Here is a 21,094-nt window from a genome sequence, read left to right on the forward strand (position 1 = left end):
CTTTCCCTCCTTGGGGAGAAACCAGGAGTTAGGGGTTTTCTGCCACTTATTCTGCGCTGAGCTTCAGGGCGGGGCAGTGGCAAATGAGTGTGTATTAGTTCATTGCCTTTGTTCTTGGCAACCCCCAACCTGGTGCCCTTACCTATTAGTGCTAAGATTCAAGCAAGACAGAAGGCAGTCCCTCTGGCAGCCCCTGAAAAGTCTGAACATTGGGCATATGTTCCAGTCTTCCTTTCCCTCCTCAAGGATAAGCCAGGAGTTGGGAATTTTCTCCAGATCACATTATGGTATGCCAGGGGAAGGAGCTCCGGTGAGTGAGTGTTATGAATTTTCCTACTTTCATGCAGCTAGTTTTGCACATGCTTGGGGTACAGGAGGCTCTTAACCGGTTTCTAGATTTCTTACAAAGGGGTATTATTGAATTTGTGTCTCTGTAGGGGAAGGCGGGTCTGGAGCTTCCTATTCTGTCATCTTGCTGACCTTACCCCCTCTTTTTTTTTTTTTTAATTTAGAATGTAGTATAGTTCTAAGGCTTTCAGCGAGGTTTTAGTGACAATCTGCCATGATATGCTTGTCAAAAAAGACAAATATGGACTCAGTTTTTAACTTAATTCATAACTTACATGTAGATACTTAAAAGATGTTGAGACAGTATAACATGATGGAGATTTGATGTTGATTCCAATTCTAGCACTGGCACATAGAAACCGTGTGTCTTGGTAAAGTCCCTTTACATTTCTGTGCCTGTATCTCAGTGTGAAAGTGGGACTGTTCTTAATAATGCCTGTCAGAGTTGTTGGGAGACTTGTGAGAATATAAAGTACCTAGGTCAGTGCCTGATGATTATAATAACTTCCAATAAATTTTACTTTTTTGTGTGTGTGTTTCCTAACTAATTAAACCCGTGTCACTCTGAAGAGAGTTTTCTAATAACATGCTGCAGGATTTGTCTCTCAACCTTGTTCTTTTCTTCATTTTCACTTTTGACCTAGATGAGAACATTGATGACAGGCAAATTCATGGATAGCGTAATAGTTAATAGATTGGATACCTAAAGGATTAGGATCCAAAAAGGTCTAAATAAGAAGGGCTTACGATTATGGGACTTTGTCTTAAGGGATGGAAAAACTGCTAGATATATTATGGGGGTGGGGGGCAAAGAAGGGATTGGATTGAGTAGGCTAAAGGGAACATAGAATCAAATATTCCAGGAAAAGGGCATAGCATGTGGGAATCCAAAGCCAGCAAGCCATTCATTATGATTTGAACATGTTTTTACTTTTAACAGTGGGAAAAACTGATCCCAACCAGTGATTCCCTCCTGCTTCTCTTCTTTTTTTTTCCCAGTTGAATCTCTCAAAGAGGTAATGGCACAGATATCAGATATCTGTTATCATTGGTCATAAATTCCTGGAGCAGGATTAATTTACATTTCAGACAAACCTCAAGACTCTTAAAATCTACTGAATTGTATTTGAAGGAAGGACTAAAGGGTTGGATGGGATATGGCTTGGGAACAGGATGGGGCTTGATCAGTAGTTAAGCTGGAGCTGAAGAAGAGTCAGGTTGGTGTGGAAGGATGATTAACTGCCTCTCGTTCCCGTCCCCAGCCATTTGATTGGATAAGGTAAAAAGAAGGACACAGAACCAGGGTTGGGACAAGTTGGAGTCTAAGCCAGGCAGCAGTAGGGTACAAGAGATTAGTTTGATTGAAGGCTGGCAGCAAAGGAGTTAATGGATACACCCATGCATGAGTTAGTTGGGAACTGCCTGTATTGAGTTAAAAAAAAAAAAGTGATGGTAAAGAATTCTGGTCTTAAAAGATTTTAATATCTTTTCTCTGGGACTATTTTATGTTTCAGATTGGGTTTTGCCCTTTTTTTTTTTAATTCAGTAGAATTTCTAACGTATATTTTTACAAGAGATTTTGGATTAATTTCTTAATTAGTTAAGTGAAGTTACTTTATGTAGGTAATATCCTTATACATTTAGGGGTGTGTGTGTGTGTGTGTGTGTGTGTGTGTGTGTGTGTGTGTGTGTGTGTGTGTGTGTTTGTTAGTGTTAACCTTTTCTTTTTGGAGTCCCATTTTTAGCTTTTCAAATGTTGTGAAATCTGGTATGGCTTGTTACCACCAAAGATGCAGTTTGGACTGCTACTAAAAGGAAAAAAGCATTAAACAGGGTTTTTTCCAAAAAAATAAAGCTTTAAGGTTTAGATAAAAGCTTTTAGGTGCTGTTTTTAATAATGCTTATTTTTTCAGTATAACATTAACCCATGCTTATGATTTAACTCATACAGAAAATAAAAGGAAAGTTGCATTTCAAATTCACCACCTAAGATTAGCCACTCATTTTGGTCCATGTTTCTCTAGTCTTATATTTTTTCCCCCAAATTAGTATCACTATAAATATTATAAATGTCATATTGTAAATATTTTTATATTTTTTCCTTAAAGTTGTTAGTGTTTTCCCATGTCATTGTTCAGGTTTTTAAAAATTATTTCTTTTTATCACTGGATAATATTTCTTTACATGATTGTATTGTACTGGTTTGTGGTTTTTTTGGTATTATGAAAGCACCTTAATTTTTGCATTATAGTACTTGATTTTGTGATCAATTCCTTAGGAAATAGTCCTGGAAATGAAATTACTTGTTCAAAGAACTTTTGTTAATGCTTTTGATATATGTTGCCAAATTACTTTCTAATTTTTAATGATAATTTTAACACAATCTATCCAAAATTGATATTTTATTTTACCCAAGTTCTAGAATAAGTATGGAAGAACCCCACTACGAAGCTGGTATCAAATAATGATGACCACATATATATTGTAGGCTTCCTGTTTGTGGAGAGGGATCTATTGTACCTTTTATGTATTTGTACTATGGTTTCACCTGCAACACAATTAAGCTTTTGCATTCAGGAGTAAATGAGCCAGGGAGTATGTAGCACTCCTACAGTATAAGCTAATTTTTTCCCCAACTTCTAGTGCATTTTAAACACAGTATTAGTAAATGTTTGATGGAGTAAAATGAGTGAATAAGCCTCAGTAAAAATGTTTAAAATTTTTCTTCAGTTTGATTTTTTACATTCTATTTTTATTTTATTGCTCCCACTTTCTCCTTCAAAGGAAATTTAAATAAATGTGACAATTAATTTAAATAACTTAAACACTTTTTCTTACTTCTCCAGTGTTTTTCTTGAACTTTTTATTCATCATTTTTGAGATTGAAAGCTTGTTTTGATTTGTAAAAAGTTAACAGGTCCCTCTGGTGGAACATTTAGGAAATACATGGCACTATATTTTCATGAAAAGACATAGATTGCTTTTTAAGTTAAATGGTGGGAGCTTTGTATGATAACTTAACAATAGAATGATGTAATGGATGGTAGTTCATTTCCTAGGTCACTTTCAAAACCTGTTTAATTTTTAACCCAATATGTTTAAGGTTTGTGAAGAATATAATAGGAAAGAAGATAGCTGCAAATGTGCCAAATTATGGGCTGGGTAGATTTTTTGTGAACTAGCTTAGAATGCTAATCACTGTTAATAAAATTGTATCTTTGTGGAAAAATAAGTATTCTAAGAAATGGAGTGAGGGATACATTTCATAATAATTATAATATTTCAAGTATAATTTATCTTAGTACTTTCTGTATGTTACCTTTGATTTCACAATGATCCGGAAAGGTAGATGGTATCAGACCCACTTTATTAAGAAACTAAAGCTCAGAGAGGTTTAATAACTAGGTCGTCCAGCGAGTAAGTGATGGAACTGTGAATAGAATCAAAGTATTTGCTGTTTTCACTGTATTGTTCTACCTCTTAGATGGAAGGCCTGGGTTTATAGCCCCTACCCTCATCTATTGAGTGGTCAAGGGACTGACCCTGAATAGGGTTTAGAATCTGAAGAATTGATCAAAGTATATTCATCTGCATAAATGACTTATTTTCTCTTATTTCCGCTTAAGGTTATACACCTAGCTATTCAGTAGTGGAGTCATGATCTGATTCCAGGCCTCTTTGATTCTAAGGACCATGTTCTTTCCATTATTCTTGGAGGTGAAAGAGCAAGTTTCCACTGAATCATCAAGAATTAAATCATACTCACTATTGATTTCTGTGTGTCGTATTTTACTTAAAGGTAGCATCTAATGTATGGCATATATCATCTCACAATTAAGCAGAATATTCACTAACTAGAAAGCCACGTAGCTATTATTACCATGTAAATTATCCATTTGTGAACTATATCCAATAGATTTTTAATCTTTGCTTGACTTCTCCCTGTACCAGTATCATTTTCCCTCCTTACAAATGTTTTGTTACTTTATTTAATGAACAGAATCTTTTACATGAAACAGTATTATTTTTGTACTTTGTAATCCAAGTTCGAAGCATCTGATACAGGTTTTTAAATACACATTTTTGGCTAGTTATTTTGAAAATAAGTAAATTTGTAATTGGGAATCATGGGTGTGTGTGTATGTGTACACATATAGTGTATTAAAATAGATTTGTTAAAGATTTGGAAAAACATGCTTTGAATTTAGAAAGATTTCTATGAAGCAATCAGCAGTGTGTTAGCAGAACTATTGCCTATAAGTAACTAGTTATAAGCAATTATGTTAATAGTAGACCTGATTTTAAAATTAAAAACTTAGTTTCCTCCTGAGTTTTGTCATCAGTTATTAGAAAATGGGCGTTTTATGATACAGGAATGCTAAAGTATCAATAAATTTCACATCGCGCTGCTGTGTTTTTACAATGTTTTTAAAGGTTGCTTAAAAAAAAAAAAGTGACAGAGACCAGAAGTGTATACTGCTGCAAAGCTTAAAATATTTACTCTCTGGCCCTTTACAAAAAAGTTGGCCTACCCCTGCCTTACAGCTTTCCAGGTAGCTCCAAAAAGTGAACAGTAAAACACTTCAGACTCTTATAATCAGGTAGATGCTGTGTATGCTACAGTGTTAGCATGAGCTATTTAATTAGCATAAGCCAGAAAAAAATTCAACTTCTATGTCTATAAAAATTCCATTTTTTGATACTATAGAACTCTAATTACTATGTAGAATTCTTGTGGAAGTAATAGCTTATTTAAGAACTCAACACCCTTTTAATCTTTAATGAAGTTTTAAGTAAATTATCATTTGTTTTTTGAAAATCTGTATTCATAAAGGAACATTCCATGGTTCTATTGTATTCCAGGTAGTCATTGGATATCCAGGGGTATTAACATAGGAAAGGAAAACAAAAAATGGGAAAAATAACAATGGATGCCCTTTTCTATCCTTAGTATTTTATAACTAGAAGTGTTAAGCTCTTTGTTCCTCCACATAACTTATTAGAGTAGGTGTCCTTGTTAATTTGAACCATTATGTACATTTTTTAGGATAATTAATGAGGATAGTAATTTTGTTTATAATGTTTTTAGCTTCCTAAAATTTTTGTATTTAAATTATATAACTAGTAAACTTGGAAATTTATTTGTTTTTACATTCTTTGACATATGTTTATAGTCTAGCTTTCTAAGTTCTGTGTAATAATGCAAACATGTCATAATATTCTGCATACTGTATTAATACAAACTGAAGAGCATATATGTAAATACAGGTTAAATACAATGTATGTATTTCATTGATTTTTTTAAAATATCCACATCTTTCAAGGGTGCTATCATGTCTTTGTCTTTGAAGGATGAAGTCTTTGAAAGAAACTAAATGAGTACAAAATCATTTTTAAAAACCAATACATTACAAAGAGGAATCAACGCAAGGTCTTCAGCTCCCCTATTAATAACCCATATTAATATTGCTTTATGGATTTTCAAAATTCTGTATAACTTGTGCTTTATCTAATCCTAATCCATGCAGTGTAACCAGAAGTATGTTCTGTTGGTGTTCCTTTATCAAAGCTTGAATCTGCTCTAATTTTAGAGTATTGTGAATGTCCATTCTGTTTGATTTCTAGTTATATACAAAGTGATTTCTAATTTTATAACAATTAAAACAGTAACTGCCTGAAATTGTTTTGTATAATCGCATAACATCTTCGGGCAATATTAAACAAAATTTACTTTTTCTTCGTTATTTTCTAGTTCTTACTCAAATGAGTATATATCTTTTATAGTTATAAATAAGTTGAATGTTGTATTTTACTTTTTAAAGCATATAGCTATTTAGCTGTCATCATGATCATTTCTAAATTCATAATATCCCACTGAAGTGATCTCACATATAAACCATTTCTCAATAATTAAATAGTAACATTGGCTACAATTTTTTGATATTTATAAATATTGCCAAAATTATCACACTTAAAAAAATAACAGATAGCCTATAGTTATCTTCAGCATCTGAAAATCGTAGTAGTAGTTACACATAAGTAATGATGCCTAGCAATATTAGTTCTGCTTCATAAAATTCTTTACTATACTTTCAAATTTGTTATATTAAAATAACCGCTAGTTTCATATTAGGAAGGAAACTGATCAAATGAGAACCTTGTAATTTCCAAAGCTGTTGAAGAATATGTTGTTAAAATTCAATAGCTATTTACTTATAAACATTTTTAAGGGATTTTAAAAAGTGATTTCTTATTTCTACTTTTAGAAATTCATTTTTTGCACTTCCAAAAGTACATAAAGACATAATTTTTGAATAGAATGCAAGCTCCATGAGCACAGGGAATTTCAGCTTTTGTTTAGCGCTACATCTCTAGGTCCTAGAATAGTACCTGGCACATAGTGAGCCCTCAATAAATATTTTGAATGAAGGAATTTTCAAGGATGTTTATTTACAGTATTATTTGGTATACTGAAATTGGAAACACTTCATGTTCATTAATAAGGGGGTGATTAGTGTAAAATAACCACACAATGGAATATTATCTTGCTGGAAAAAATTGACGTTGTTCCATGTGTACTGACATTGACATTCATGCCACCTCATTCTGTGAATAAAGCAAGTAGAAAAACGGTATGTGTAATATAATACCACTTTTGTTTTTAATATTTTGATTTAAAAAATACATAATCCACTTATGCTCAGCAATTCTTAAACTTTTTGCACTCCTAAAATTACTGATGATTCTAAATGACATCTGCTTGTGGGCTAGATACGTATTTATTTATATTTAGATATACATTTGCCATGTTAAAGTTAAGACAACATTTAAAAATTTACTTATTCATTTAAAATAAGAATAATGAATTTATTACGTTAACATAAATACTGTATTTTTATGAAAAATAACTATATTTTCCAAAATAAAAACATTTAGTGAGAAGTGGCATTGTTTTATATTTTTGCAAATCTCTTTAATGTCTATCTTAATTAAAAATAACCGACTTTTCATATCTGCTTCTTCACTTAATCCATCGTGATGCTGTTTTGGTTGAAGTACCTCAAGAAAATCTAGCCTCACACAGATACGTAGTCAAAACAGGGAAAAGTATTTTAATTCTCTATTCCGATAATTGTAGATATTCTTCAATACCAAAACTCTACAAGTAGTAGTTTCTTAAAGATTAGCGGCAATGTAGAATTTACAGCTATGTCAGCAAACTTTTCGTACTCATACTTTTCATACCTTTAGTACCTTTGGTCTGTTTTGCACTTAGAATAGATCTTTTACCCATGCAAGATTTTATAGCTCGTGATTGTTCATTTGGAAAATATTGGTTCCCTGGTTATGCAGATCTTCCAAAGGTTGACACATTTTATTATGCCATGCTCAAAAGTCACATTTGTTAATATCACAGCATAGTCTCACCGCAAAGGTTTTCAAGTATTGTGAAGTTGTTAGGCTCATAGTAATGGATGAGCATTTTTTGAAATTCTGCTTTTCACTTGAAAGCTTGAATTTTATCATTGATAACACAATCAGTTGTTTTTCTGGAGTTGATGGGCTTAACTTCATTCACTTGTTGAGAAAACAGCTGTTAAACATCCAAGTCTGAATAATTGTCATTTGTTCATCTACAGATAGTGTTCCATTAAAAAAGTGGTGGGGGGACTAATTTACTCTTAATCACAATGATACTTGAAAAGAAAATTATTATTTTTTTAAATCTGTAAATTAAAAAATGAAAAGAAAACATAGCAAAATGTTCAGTGGTTATCTTAGGGTGGTGGGGAAATGGTGACTTTTTTCTTTTTTCTCCTTTCATTTTTCTGTAATGAATAATATATTTTTATTATGTTATATAGTTTAAAGTGTTATATAAAGTATGTTATTTATAGGACAACGTACACATAACAAGTGGATGTGAATTGTAAAGAATAGTTAGTTATTTTCTCTATTTTTCTTATTAGGATTTAGGTCCTGAATATGAAGGTATATTTAACATCTCATTGCAGTGGATTTTTGAAAATGGAAAAGATGTTGGAATAAGGTAAAGGATTTGGTTTCCACTTTGTCCATTTTGTAGTCTAAGAAGTGATTTTGACTCTAAACTCTCCCTTAATTATTTTTAAATAGGTGTGTTGGTTATGGCCCTGAGGAAGAATTGACAAATATAGTTGATGTACAGTTTTTACAATCCACAAGACCACAGATGTCCTTCTGGTGTCGTTTTCGACGTGCTTTTATTACTGTCACCCACAGGTTATTGTTGTTATGCTTAGGTAAGTTGTGAGGATGAGAAAGCAGATACATTGTAATCTAGAATTTTTGTGTCTGTATTTCACCAAATGCCAGGATTGAGAATATACTTCTGTGATAGTTGTCATTATAAATCGCATCCAGAAGTCTTCAGTAAGGTATAAGAATATTGAGGGTTTCTATAATGTCCGTATCAATCTAAGGGCCTAGAAAACAGTGCTGTGAGGAGAGGTGGGAATCAAACTTTGTCATGTGAATGTCACAGAAAAAGCAAATTTAGTGCATAGATAGAAATCTACCTTAGGAAACAGAACAGGAAGATACAAAAATTAAGCTTATTTTTAAAATACTATATTAGAAATTAACTTCATTAAAATTATTTTTAATTAAAAAAATACCATTAAATGAATTTTTCATTCAGATTCCTAGATTTTATCTGACTATTTTGATTCATAACAGGAATTTAGGAGATACTCATATTTTTTTCTTTTTTCTGCCCAAGTCCTGTAAAAATAATTCAGGTTACTAAAAGTTAGAGGTAGTTTGTTTACAGACTGATAAGACTCACCTTTCTCGTAGCTTAATGCTGAAAGAAAAAAGTTTGTGAAACATAGTTATGTTACTTTGTTTTCAAAAAAAATAATAGAATTTAAATGTTCAGTTGTCAGCCTAATGAAGAAATGGTTTTTCTGGAGATATTAAGTGACACTCTGGGAAATGTTTAATATTAAATTTTTCTATGTAATTTGATCATGTAGCTAATTCAGACCACTGTCTTGAAGGCTTATTCCATTATCCCATTATGGCAGTTAAAATAGTCACTGTAGAAACTGTCAAAATGGCTTTTTTTTGCTTTATTTTGTTAATACCACATTTAACAACTGACAAAATAACTTCAAGTTGCAGTGAATATTATTGAATGCCATTGACCACAGTTTTAAAAACACAATATATAAATATTGCAGGTGTAGTGATGGTTTGCGTTGTTCTGCGTTACATGAAATATCGCTGGACAAAAGAGGAAGAAGAAACAAGGCAGATGTATGATATGGTGGTAAAGATTATAGGTATAGTATTTGTAAAAATCTAAACTACTTCTAGAATAGTCATTATGTGTTAAACTCCATGATGTCCGGTGATTGCTTCATTTGTAAATTTGTTTGATTTACTTTCAGATGTTTTACGAAGTCATAATGAAGCTTGCCAGGAAAATAAAGATTTACAGCCTTACATGCCTATTCCCCATGTGCGAAATTCCTTAATACAGCCTCACGACAGGTGTGTTCAACACATTATGAGTTGAAGTAAATCAGAATGTTGGTATCTTCTGCAGTCGTGAAAATTACACTGAGAGTTGTGACCCTTCTCAACTAGACCTGTTTTATTGTACAGGCTTTATTTTTGTACTTTAAACTCTTTTCTAAATTTTCATCTATTATCTTCCTGATTTTGAGTGGCATAATAGACAACTGGATTTCAAAATATACACTTTTGATTCTTTGTTGTCAGTCTCTACCTTATTTCCTTTAATTCTGTCTTGATAAGGAAACAGAGACAGAGAATAGCCAGAGATGTTTTATTAATAATGTTTTAAAATACTTCCTTTTGTTGTTAATGAAGCTTTTTAAATAAAAGAATTAAGCAATAACTTCTTGAAAATAAAAGATGATGTCACATTCTAAAGCAACATTCTTACCCTAGCAACACATCAGAATCACCAGTGGAGCTTTTGTGCAGGAGGCGGCGGGGGCGGGGGGGCCGGATACCAGTGCATTGTTCCAAATATAGTCAATCTGAGGTGAGGTTCAGTCATCTAAATCTTTTTGGAAAAAACTCCTCCGTATGCAGTGATAAGAACAACCTGCATTAAGAGTAACCACTACCTTCAATGACTAATATTTGAAAAAGATGACAAGCCAAGATGATAGTAAAGTTGTCATTTTCCTTCAAATGATAGGAGAAAAATGAAGAAAGTCTGGGATAGAGCTGTTGACTTCCTTGCTGCTAACGAGTCTAGAGTTCGCACGGAAACACGAAGAATAGGTGGTGCAGATTTTCTAGTTTGGCGGTGGATCCAGCCTTCTGCATCCTGTGACAAAATATTAGTAATACCTTCTAAAGTGTGGCAAGGTCAAGGTATGTATTTTTAAACAACAAAAAAATATAAATGTAATTTTTTCAAATGCAAAAGTCTTAACGTGTTTAAAGTAAAATAGTATAACTGAAAGATGTATGAAGGCAGAGCTCCCTTCCGGTTCCATCCCATAGAAGGAATCAGTGTTAACTTCTTAACATGTCCTCCCACTTTTCTCCTTGCTAATACAAACAACATGGTTTGTCTTCACTGTGATAGAATTCTAGATACATTACTTTAATTTTTTTTTCCTCTTTCACTTACCAAAGCAACTTAGTATATTAAAGATCTAACTGCATTCTTTTCCCCTGATTTTTTGTGCAAATAAGACACATGTAATTTGTTTTGTATTTTAAACATGTGTAAGTGGAATTATAACTTTTAACTGCTCTTTTTTCAATTTTTGCTTGCCTTTCTGTTTTTCATTAAGAGTCTTCCACCTGCATATCCCCTGCCAAGTAGCTTTTGTGGGTATCATTCCATATTTTTCTTAATGCTTGCATAGTTGCAAAAACAGCTATTTGTAAGTTTATAAGAGGGTTTGGTGTTTGGTTGCCTTACGTATCCAAAGCGATAACTGTTACCTCATTTGAATTTTTTGTATCTTAATGGTTATTTGCAAAAAGAAATCTCATGGCTAGTTTAATTTATATTTCAGAACTAGTAATGAGTTGAGTTTCTTTTAATCTTGTTGGATAAAAAGCATATTTATCAATGCTTGCTAGACATAGACTATATGGGAAAGGTAGGTTGTTTTGATATTGAAATAAAATAAAATCCAATCTCTTCCTGATTTTCTGTAATTAATTTTCACTTTCAAAGAGCTTGAATAATAGTTTATATAATCGTGGCATAAAAATAAAGTTTTTATGTTGCCAAAATGACACTAAACCATAAACTATTTGCTTTAGGGTACATGCAGAAGGGTCCTATGAAACCATAGGCTGTCAGTCAGATCTGATTACCTTAGTGCCTTATAATGATGCATGTGGAGTCTCAGCCTAATTTCATCATAGAGCTAACAGTTGGTGCTCATGTATGCATCTGAAGTTCTAGGCCATTGTTTTTGTTCATATGAATTTTTTTTATCATTGTAGTTGTCTTATTTTAAAATAAGTTATTTAAAATAAGTGAGATTTTCAAGATGAATCCAAAGGCAATTTTCAACTAGATAATCCATGTTGTTCTTAAAAATTAGTTGTGGTATGATTTATTTAAGTGTGTTAAATTGGACACGTTATAATCTCTAGGATTTAAAACCTCAGACTATTATTTTCACTTTATCATAATCTTTAGCTAGGAAAAGACTGTGCAAAAATGATAAAATACAACTTAAGGTCAGTTATAGTAGTAGTTAAAACTCAACCTGAATTAATACAATATTTTAAAAATCTCCAGCTACTTTTTTTTAATATATTTTTTAGAAGTTTTATTTTTTTAATTAATTTATTCATTCAATTATTTTTGGCTGTGTTGGGTCTTTGTTGCTGCGTGCGGGCTTTCTCTAGTTGTGTCAAGCAGGGGCTACTCTTCGTTGTGGTGCATGGGCTTCTCATTGCAGTAGCTTCTCTTGTTGCGGAGCACGGGCTCTAGGTGTGCGGGTTTCAGTAGTTGTAGCACGTGGGCTCAATAGTTGTGGCTCGTGGGCTCTAGATAGCAGGCCCAGTAGCTGTGGTGCACGGGCTTAGTTGCTCTGGGCATGTGGGATCTTCCCAGATCAGGGCTTGAATCCGTGTCCCCTGCATTGGCAGGCGGATTCTCAACCACTGCGCCACCAGGGAAGCCCTCCAGCTACTTTTTACGTATTAAGTGTTTTATCCAAGTTTCAGTGTATTAAATGTTTGGAAACTATATGCCAAGTACTGAGCTACCTTAATTTGCATATTTCTAAATGGGCCATGTAAAGAATTGTAAATTTAATCTCTCTTTTCTTGACAGTCTTTGATAAACAGTTACAGTGATTAGGGCCCTGTTCCTGGACCTAGAAAGGAATTGAGAGTAAAGTAAGACACCTGCTACTTAGCAAATAGAAAAAAAGGTGTAATGGCTGAGATAATTTTAACCTGAAGGCAGAAAATACTGACATAGAACACTTGGTAACTATTTACTTGAAGTATACCAATTCAATTTTTGGATGGTTGTAGTGATAAAATGGAAGTCTTCAGATTTATAGCAAGAAAGACTTGAGCTCTTTTAAGAATTTCATCATAAGAAGAATTGTTACAAAAAGCTGATAATGAGAAGTTGTTGGAATTTTCTTAATGATAGTTATACATCTTTTTGCCTCATTTAAGAACATATAGCTCTGGGCTTCCCTGGTGGCGCAGTGGTTGAGAGTCCACCTGCCGATGCAGGGGACATGGGTTCGTGCCCCGGTCTGGGAAGATCCCACATGCCGTGGAGCGGCTGGGCCCGTGAGCCGTGGCCGCTGAGCCTGTGTGTCCGGAGCCTGTGCTCCGCAATGGGAGAGGCCACAACAGTGAGAGGCCCACGTACCGCAAAAAATAAAAAAAAATAAAAAAAATAAAAAGAACATATAGCTCTAATGCAGAGAGAATTTAGTGTTAATATTACTTACATTTTTATGCTATTAAATATATAGTCTATTTAAATGTAACTAAATGACTCCGACCTAGCTTTTTAAAGTGATTAATACATAAAATAAGTTTTGCTTTCATTTAAGTATATCTGAGCACAAATGTTGTACTGTATAAAAATGGATGTATACTAGAGGGTTCTGACGGTTTGTTATGTGAACAGATAGTTTAACTTAACTAACAAGCTTAATGTTTCTCCCCTTATAAATGCGGTGGTTTAAAAGGTACATGTCTGGGGCGTTCCTGGTAGCCTAGTGGTTAGGATTCCAAGCTTTCACTGGATTTCAATCCCTGGTCAGGGAACTGAGATCCCATAGCTGTACAGCATGGCCAAATAAATAAATGGTACATATCTGGAGGGTTGGTAATTACAGTAGTCTTTTGAGTTCACTACCACTACAAGCTGTTGTCATTTGATGATACTTTTCCCAAGTAACTGTTAAATAATCAGCCTTATTGAATTTTTAGTTCAATTTCTAAAACGTAGTTAAATATAAATTCATTGATAACATTAGTATTTCTAAAGGTATTTTATTTAATTAGTTTATTTTTATTTAAAATTTTTTTAATTTAATTTTATTTTTGGCTGCATTGGGTCTTCGTTGCTGCGCACGGGCTTTCTCTAGTTGTGGCGAGCGGGGGCTACTCCTTGTTGCGGTGCACAGGCTTCTCATTGTGGTGGCTTCTCTTGCTGCGGAGCACAGGCTTTAGTTGTGCAGGCTTTAGTAGTGGCGCACGGGCTCAGTAGTTGTGGCTCGCGGGCTCTAGAGCACAGGCTCAGTAGTTGTGGCGCACGGGCTTAGTTGCTCTGCGGCATGTGGGATCTTCCCGGATCAGGGCTCTAACCCGTGTCCCCTGCACTGGCAGGTGGATTCTTAACCAGTGCGCCACCAGGGAAGTCCCTAAAGTTATTTTAAAGTACCAGTTTGCTGGGGAGCCAGAGAATTATTTATGCTTCTGACAAATGTAGTGTTTGGTATAAACAACATTCATTTGAAGGACCCAAAGGTAGTTCCTGAGGTACTTGAAATGTATCATTCAATAACTACTGTATCTTTACATGGCCATGGTAATTAGGGTTTAGTTAGGGAGATAAAGCTTATATCTTAAAAATCAATTTGATCTCTTGGACTACTTTCTGACTAGGGTTGGTCAGGGATAGTTTCTCCCAGGTCTGTTATTTTGTGGAAACTTGGGTCTAGGCTAGGATAAGGTGGTATGAATGCTTCTGTTTTCTCTGGTGCATCCCCTGCTGGCCCAGGCCGTTATTGGAATTTCAAGGAAGTCAGATTGTTTGCAGCTAAAAGGTCATCTAAGAACAGAATCTGTACACTGGTAGAGAAGTTCGGAAGGTACTAGATGTTCACAAACCTTCTTGATCTGAGATTTGGCAAAGATTTTTCATGTCTAGTGACCATTCCTCCACCCCATATCAGGCACTGTTCAGACATTTGTACTCCAGATGTTTCTTACCACTGACAGTTCTGAAATCTTTAATTGATACGCTCTGGTCTTTATCATAAACTCATCCTTTCAACTTTCCTGCTTTATGTATTTGGGAACTCCAGAATCTGATTCTTCAATGCGCCTACTTTCTCCAGTTTTCAGCATTTCTCCTATCTTTACTTCTTTTCTTGTGCATCTTAGTTTTCATGATCCATCTTTTCAATCACTCTCTTGCTAGTACCTTTATGTCATCACTTGTCCTTCATCTTACCCTGGTATATTCCAACCAAGGATGAAACTGTTTATCTGTGCCTGTCTATATGCAAATGGATGAGCATAGCAGGAGAAAATCATGCAACTTGGCAGACTGGTACCTTTATAACTAACCTCAATTGAGGTTATAATTAACCTCAATTAGGTCTTCAGTACTACCTGCCTTTCTTATTCTTACCATTTTTTACTAGTCACTTCACTTACCTACTCTACTCAATAACAATTTTATATTTCTTCCCCTCTTTTCAAACCTTTTGCCCTTCTTCTGTGTCTTCTAATTCTCAGCTGATGACTCAAATAGAAGCAATCAGATTGTACCTGCCTCAAATTTCCACCACCAAATTCATAGAATTACCAAAATCTACACTCATCCTCACCTCCTCTTGCAATTGAGGAGCTGTCTCACTTAACAAAGATCCGAGCCCTTCTCTTCAGAGGATCCCTCTGGATCCCATTCCCTCTGGTCTTCTCAAGTGTCTTCCCTTACTGTGTTTTAAATCCCTGCCTCTCTTGGATCTTTTCATCAGCACTTAAACATACTATAGTCTCATCTTTAAAACACACTGGTGCACTATACATTGTCCTATAGCTGTCTACCTATTTATAGCCAAATAGCATTAAACAATTTACTCACTGTCTTTACTTTTTCACCTCCCATTTATTCTTCAGCTGACTCCAATCTGTTTTCCACCCCCATCACTTCAAGGAAACAGCTCTCAGATTTCAATATTGCTAAAGTCAGTGGACATTTTTCTTTCCTGTCCTTATTTTACTGAACAGTATTAACAATTGATCCTGCCTTGGAAATTTGTTTTGGCTTTGTGGTTGCCACTTTCTTCTGGTTTTCATCCTACCTCTTACCCTTTCTTAAATCTTCTTTTCTAGATTTTCCTGGACCTCTAGGTGTTGGGGTTTTTCCAGGCCATCTTTCATCATTCTCCCTGTCTTCCCAGATGATCTTATGCTGCAACTTCATTTTTTATATATATGTTGATAACTTTCAAATTTATATCTTGCACTAAGTCTTCTGTTCTTGTTTTCAGATTTTTATACCCAGCTGTATACTTGTCTCCTTTACTAAGAAGCACTGGAAATTCAACATGTGCATGAACCTAATGTCTTCTCTCTCCAAACTGACCTTTCCTCCGGTGTTCCTGTCTAATTAATGATACCTGCCCCTCCTCAGTTGGTTCTGTCATAAACCTGGGAGTCATCCTTAATCTCTCCCTTAGCCCCCACATGTGCAGTCTTTAAACAAGTCATGTCAGATCTATTCCATAATATGTCCTGATTCTGTCCAGTTATTTCCATCTGCATTGCTGGCCTGTCTTATCCACATTACTATCATCTCCCTCTTAGACAACTATAATAACCTCCTAACTGGTGTCCTTGCATTCACTTTTGCTTCCGTCTAATTGATTCTCCACATAACACTCTATTTAAAAATTTTATAATTTTAAGAGATCTTATCATACTGTTCCTCTCCTTAAAACATTTGAGTGGCTTCCCATCGGTTTTATGGTAATGTCTAAGTGCTTCAGTGTGGCCTGCATGGTCCTCCATAATCCAGCATCCCCTTCTTCAGGTTTATCTTTCTGTTGTCCCCACTCTAGTCACAGTGACTATCTTTTAGTTACTTGAATATACCAAGTTCCTTCTTGCCTTGGGCTTTGTACAAGCTGTCACCTTTGCTTGAGATGTCCTTTACACCTCTCTTTCCTCTGCCTATTTATATTGTATTTATTCTTTAGGTCCCAGCATAAATTATACTTTCTCCTTGAAGTGTTACCTGATATTCACAGATTAGCTTAAGTTACCCTGAGAGCTTTCTGTACTCTTCTTTCTTAGGATTTACCACAATTATGATTTCTTGGGTGACACTGTTTTTCATCTGTCTCCCCCACTAAGCTAAAGTCTTTGAGAACAATGACTGTGTCTGTCTTATTCACCTTGATCCAGGGGTCTGGCTCATAATAAAAGTATGCAGTGAGTATTTTTTGAATAAACTGAATGGCTGAATACTTTTCAACAAAATGGAACAATGGAAAATAGTAAAACGAATTTGTTTTTTATAGCATTTCATTTAGATAGAAGAAATTCACCACCAAATAGTTTGACGCCTTGTCTAAAGATTCGAAATATGTTTGATCCAGTTATGTAAGTATTATGATGAAAGGTACATGTATGTAATTTTTATTTGGAATATTTGGCTGAAAAATGCATGATACTCTTATAATGCTGTCTGTAATAGAAAAATCTTCTACTTCTGAATCTCTGACTACCGAAATGTTCTGTTTTTCTCATTTCTTCTTTTTTGTTAAATTTCAAGCAAAGGTTTCACCAAAAGACACAGATGTATAATGATTTGTAAAACTTTTATAAATCTTTGCATTCACTGGGAATCTCCATAGCAGATAAATGCTTGAGTCAAATTAATGACAGATATGATGACAGACAACAGTACCCTTTATTAGATGTATAAGTCGTGTCTGCCACCGTTCTTTGCCTCAGTAGGCAATATAGATAGAAATATCTGCTATTTAAAAATTTCCAAATCCTACTCGTAAAAAGTTTTCTACAAAAATGTACATAGCTTCCCCTCTACAAGACTTGTCCATTTACTGTTTGAGAAACTTTTCTGTCTATGTAATTACAACAACACATGCATCCAGAAAATAGCACAGTCAAAAGTTATTGCCTTAGAATCCATAATGTTTCACATATAAGCTGTAATAATCTTTAGAACTTGCTTCCTAGAGGTGACTACTTATCTGTGCAATGATAGGACAAGTCAAATTCTGTTTTTTAAAAAAAGCTGACAGTAGAAATTGTATTACATATAAAATACCCATAAGTCCCATCTGATAGCTCATTTATTTCAAGAAATAGTTGATATGGTAAGATTCCAAATAAGTGACAGCAAAATTGTAAATGTGACAAAGCACTGTCAGTACACACACACACACACACACACACCACACACACACACACACACACACACACACGCACCCCCTCCATTTTGCAGAGGGAGAAGCAATTAACGATGTGGTGATCCCTCTATTTGGAATCTTACCTCATACCTTAGGGTTTAGGATGTCTCTGCCAGTCCAGTATTTTATTACCTGAGATGAAGATTTACAATTTGAAGTGTAACAGCCTTTTCCTTGGACCCACCATCTATATCTCACAAGAAAAACAAATGTGAGTTACTGTAGCGGGAACTCTTTCGTAATAGTAAGGTGATTTATGTCACCTTAGGTGACTTAGGTACAAGGTGACTTAGGTACGAAATGTTTGTCTTATATTCACGCTTCTATTATTTTGGAAAAAAAGAAGCTCAGAATACACTATATACTAAGAATTTTCCTTAAGTTTAGGAATTTGAAAATGTCATTAAAAAATAATACTTTACTTTTACAAGTTTACTGTAACTCGTTAAAGTGCTTATTAACATTTGTCTAGATAGAAAAGAGAAATGACTTTAAGTACGTAGGATTTTAAACGTAAAAATGATAGCACATTTATTCTGCTATAGTAGAGATCCTTCAGTGCCTCAGTATGTGCGTTCTTAGACTGGAAAGTGAGAGCAGGGCTGGGACTTCTGAATGCTAATTATTTTTTAATCTACCTACTGTTAGTAACAAGCATTTATATACTGTTAATTTTAACTATATGGTTTTTAAACTATCCCCATTCTAGTTGGGTATATATATTGGAAAAAACAAAAGACTTCTTCTGAGTAGGAATATAGCTGTCGATTTTTTGTTCTTTTTTCCCCCAGCCATATTGAGGTATGATTGAAAAGTAAAAGTGTTATATATTTAGGTTGTACAACAGACCTTTTGTGTTTGTTTTTTTTTTTGCTCATTCTTTAAAAAAATTTCTTTTTATTGAAGTATAGTTGATTTACAATACCATGTTAGTTTCAGGTATACAGCACTGTGATCCAGTTATACATATATATGTGTGTGTATATATATATGTATATATATATTCCTTTTCAGATTCTTTTCCCTTATAGGTCATTACAAAATATTGAGTGTAGTTCCCTGTGCTATGCAGTAGATCCTTGTTGTTTATCTATTTTACATCTATTTTATGTTTATTTTATGTATACATTATATATATAAAATAATGTGTATAAGTATATAGTGTATATAGTATGTGTAAATTAATCCCCAAATCCTAATTTATCCCTCCCCCCTTTTCCCCTTTGGTAACTATAATGGTTTTCTTTGTCTGTGAGTCTCTTTCTGTTTGTAAATAAGTTCATTTGTATCATTTTTTTAGATTCCACATATAAGCAATATGATATGATATTTGTCTTTCTCTGGTTTACTTCACTAAGTATGATAATCTCTAGGTCCATCCATGTTGCTGCAAATGGCATTATTTCATTCTTTTTTATGGCTGAGTAATATTCCATTTATGTATATATACAACATCTTTATCCATTCATCTGTCGATGGACATTTAGGTTGCTTCCATGTCTTGGCTATTAATAGTGCTGCTATGAATATTGGATGAATATTGGGGTGCACGTATCTTTTTGAATTATGGTTTTCTCCCGATATATGCCTAGGAATGGGATTGCAGGTTTATGTGGTAACTCTATTTTTAGTTTTTAAGGAACCTCCATACTGTTCTCTATAGTGACTGTACCAATTTACATTCTCACCAACAGTGTAGGAGAGTTCCTTTTCCTCCACACCCTCTTCAGCATTTATTATTTGTAGACTTTTTGATGATGGCTGTTGATTTTTGTTTTCATTAATTTTTTAGGGAAATAGGGGATCAGTGGCATTTGGCAATTCAAGAAGCAATTTTAGAAAAATGCAGTGATAATGATGGCATTGTTCACATTGCAGTAGACAAAAATTCACGTGAGGTAAAGTAACTTTTACTATTGAATTCTACGTTTTGGATTTGTTGCTACTAAACTAAGACTATTTATTTTCTTTCTTCCCTTTTTATTTTTTTAAAAAATATCACAGGGTTGTGTATATGTTAAATGTCTGTCTCCAGAATATGCTGGGAAAGCTTTTAAGGCATTGCACGGCTCTTGGTTTGATGGTAAGAAATGGAGTATGACAAACATTTTGAAAAGATAAATTATGGTTTACTGTTAAACTATACCAGATTTTAAATTAAAGAATCTTAGGTTAGCATTTTTAGAGTAATAATTTTAGATTATTTTGTGTTCATGTATCTTTTACCACAGTTTGTTTTCTATTAAGCACATTCATACAGATCTAAAATATTATTTTTATCTTACAACAGGGAAATTGGTTACAGTAAAATATTTACGACTAGATAGATATCACCATCGCTTTCCCCAAGCTCTTACTTGCAACACTCCCTTGAAGCCATCAAATAAACATATGAACTCTATGTCTCATCTTCGTCTTCGGACTGGCCTAGCCAATTCTCAAGGAGGTTCCTGAAAAGACTTTCTTCCACTCCTAGGACTGTTCTTTACAATAGGAAAATTCCTGTTTGGCTTTGTCTCCCTTTTTAAATGCTTTTTGTATGTAATATTTTTATTGAGTACAGATCTGTTCGAACGTTCCAGAAATCTTAAGGTTCCAAAGGGACTTAGCAGTGAAGCAGCAATGCTGAGTAGATAGAATAATTGTTTCATTCAGTTTTTGGAGCTCAGTTTAAGCCAATGCACTTAAAGTTTTGCATGAGGAACATTGACCTTATTAAGCATTTTCAGATGTGGTGGTTGTTAATTTTGCACCAAGAAGTGTTTGGATAACCACACAAAAGCATGGTGAAAAGGCTTCTTGTATTTCCGTAATTTCCTGTAAACTAATGTTGTGAATTTTTGTATACAGTCACCTACATAGTTCCTTACAGGCTAATGTGGTAAAACTGTTAATTTCCCAATTTAATCTTAGGTTTCTATTGCTTGTAAGAGATTCATTTGCTATAGCTGGAATATGGGAAAATCAATCTGGGTTTAGTGGTTACATATAAGTATAAGTGGATGTACATGTACTTAAACTGGCTTTTGTATATATGTATAAATGCT

The 21,094-nt window shown here is 34.1% G+C and overlaps 1 protein-coding gene across 1 annotated transcript in view; it reads left to right on the plus strand.

Annotated features, from left to right (window-relative positions):
* LEMD3 (LEM domain containing 3) overlaps positions 1-20,501 on the plus strand; it is a 65,564-nt gene extending 45,063 nt beyond the window's left edge. Inside the window, exons 5-13 of the mRNA XM_007447384.1 lie at positions 8,319-8,398; positions 8,485-8,630; positions 9,573-9,674; positions 9,783-9,885; positions 10,565-10,743; positions 17,133-17,214; positions 19,840-19,945; positions 20,052-20,130; positions 20,338-20,501. Coding sequence (XP_007447446.1) covers positions 8,319-8,398; positions 8,485-8,630; positions 9,573-9,674; positions 9,783-9,885; positions 10,565-10,743; positions 17,133-17,214; positions 19,840-19,945; positions 20,052-20,130; positions 20,338-20,501 — 1,041 coding nt within the window. The remainder of the gene's footprint in view (positions 1-8,318; positions 8,399-8,484; positions 8,631-9,572; positions 9,675-9,782; positions 9,886-10,564; positions 10,744-17,132; positions 17,215-19,839; positions 19,946-20,051; positions 20,131-20,337) is intronic.
* Positions 20,502-21,094: the final 593 nt, after the last annotated feature.

Source organism: Lipotes vexillifer, unplaced genomic scaffold, assembly GCF_000442215.2.
Source record: "Lipotes vexillifer unplaced genomic scaffold, Lipotes_vexillifer_v1.1 scaffold170, whole genome shotgun sequence".
Classification (NCBI taxonomy): Eukaryota; Metazoa; Chordata; class Mammalia; order Artiodactyla; family Lipotidae; genus Lipotes; species Lipotes vexillifer.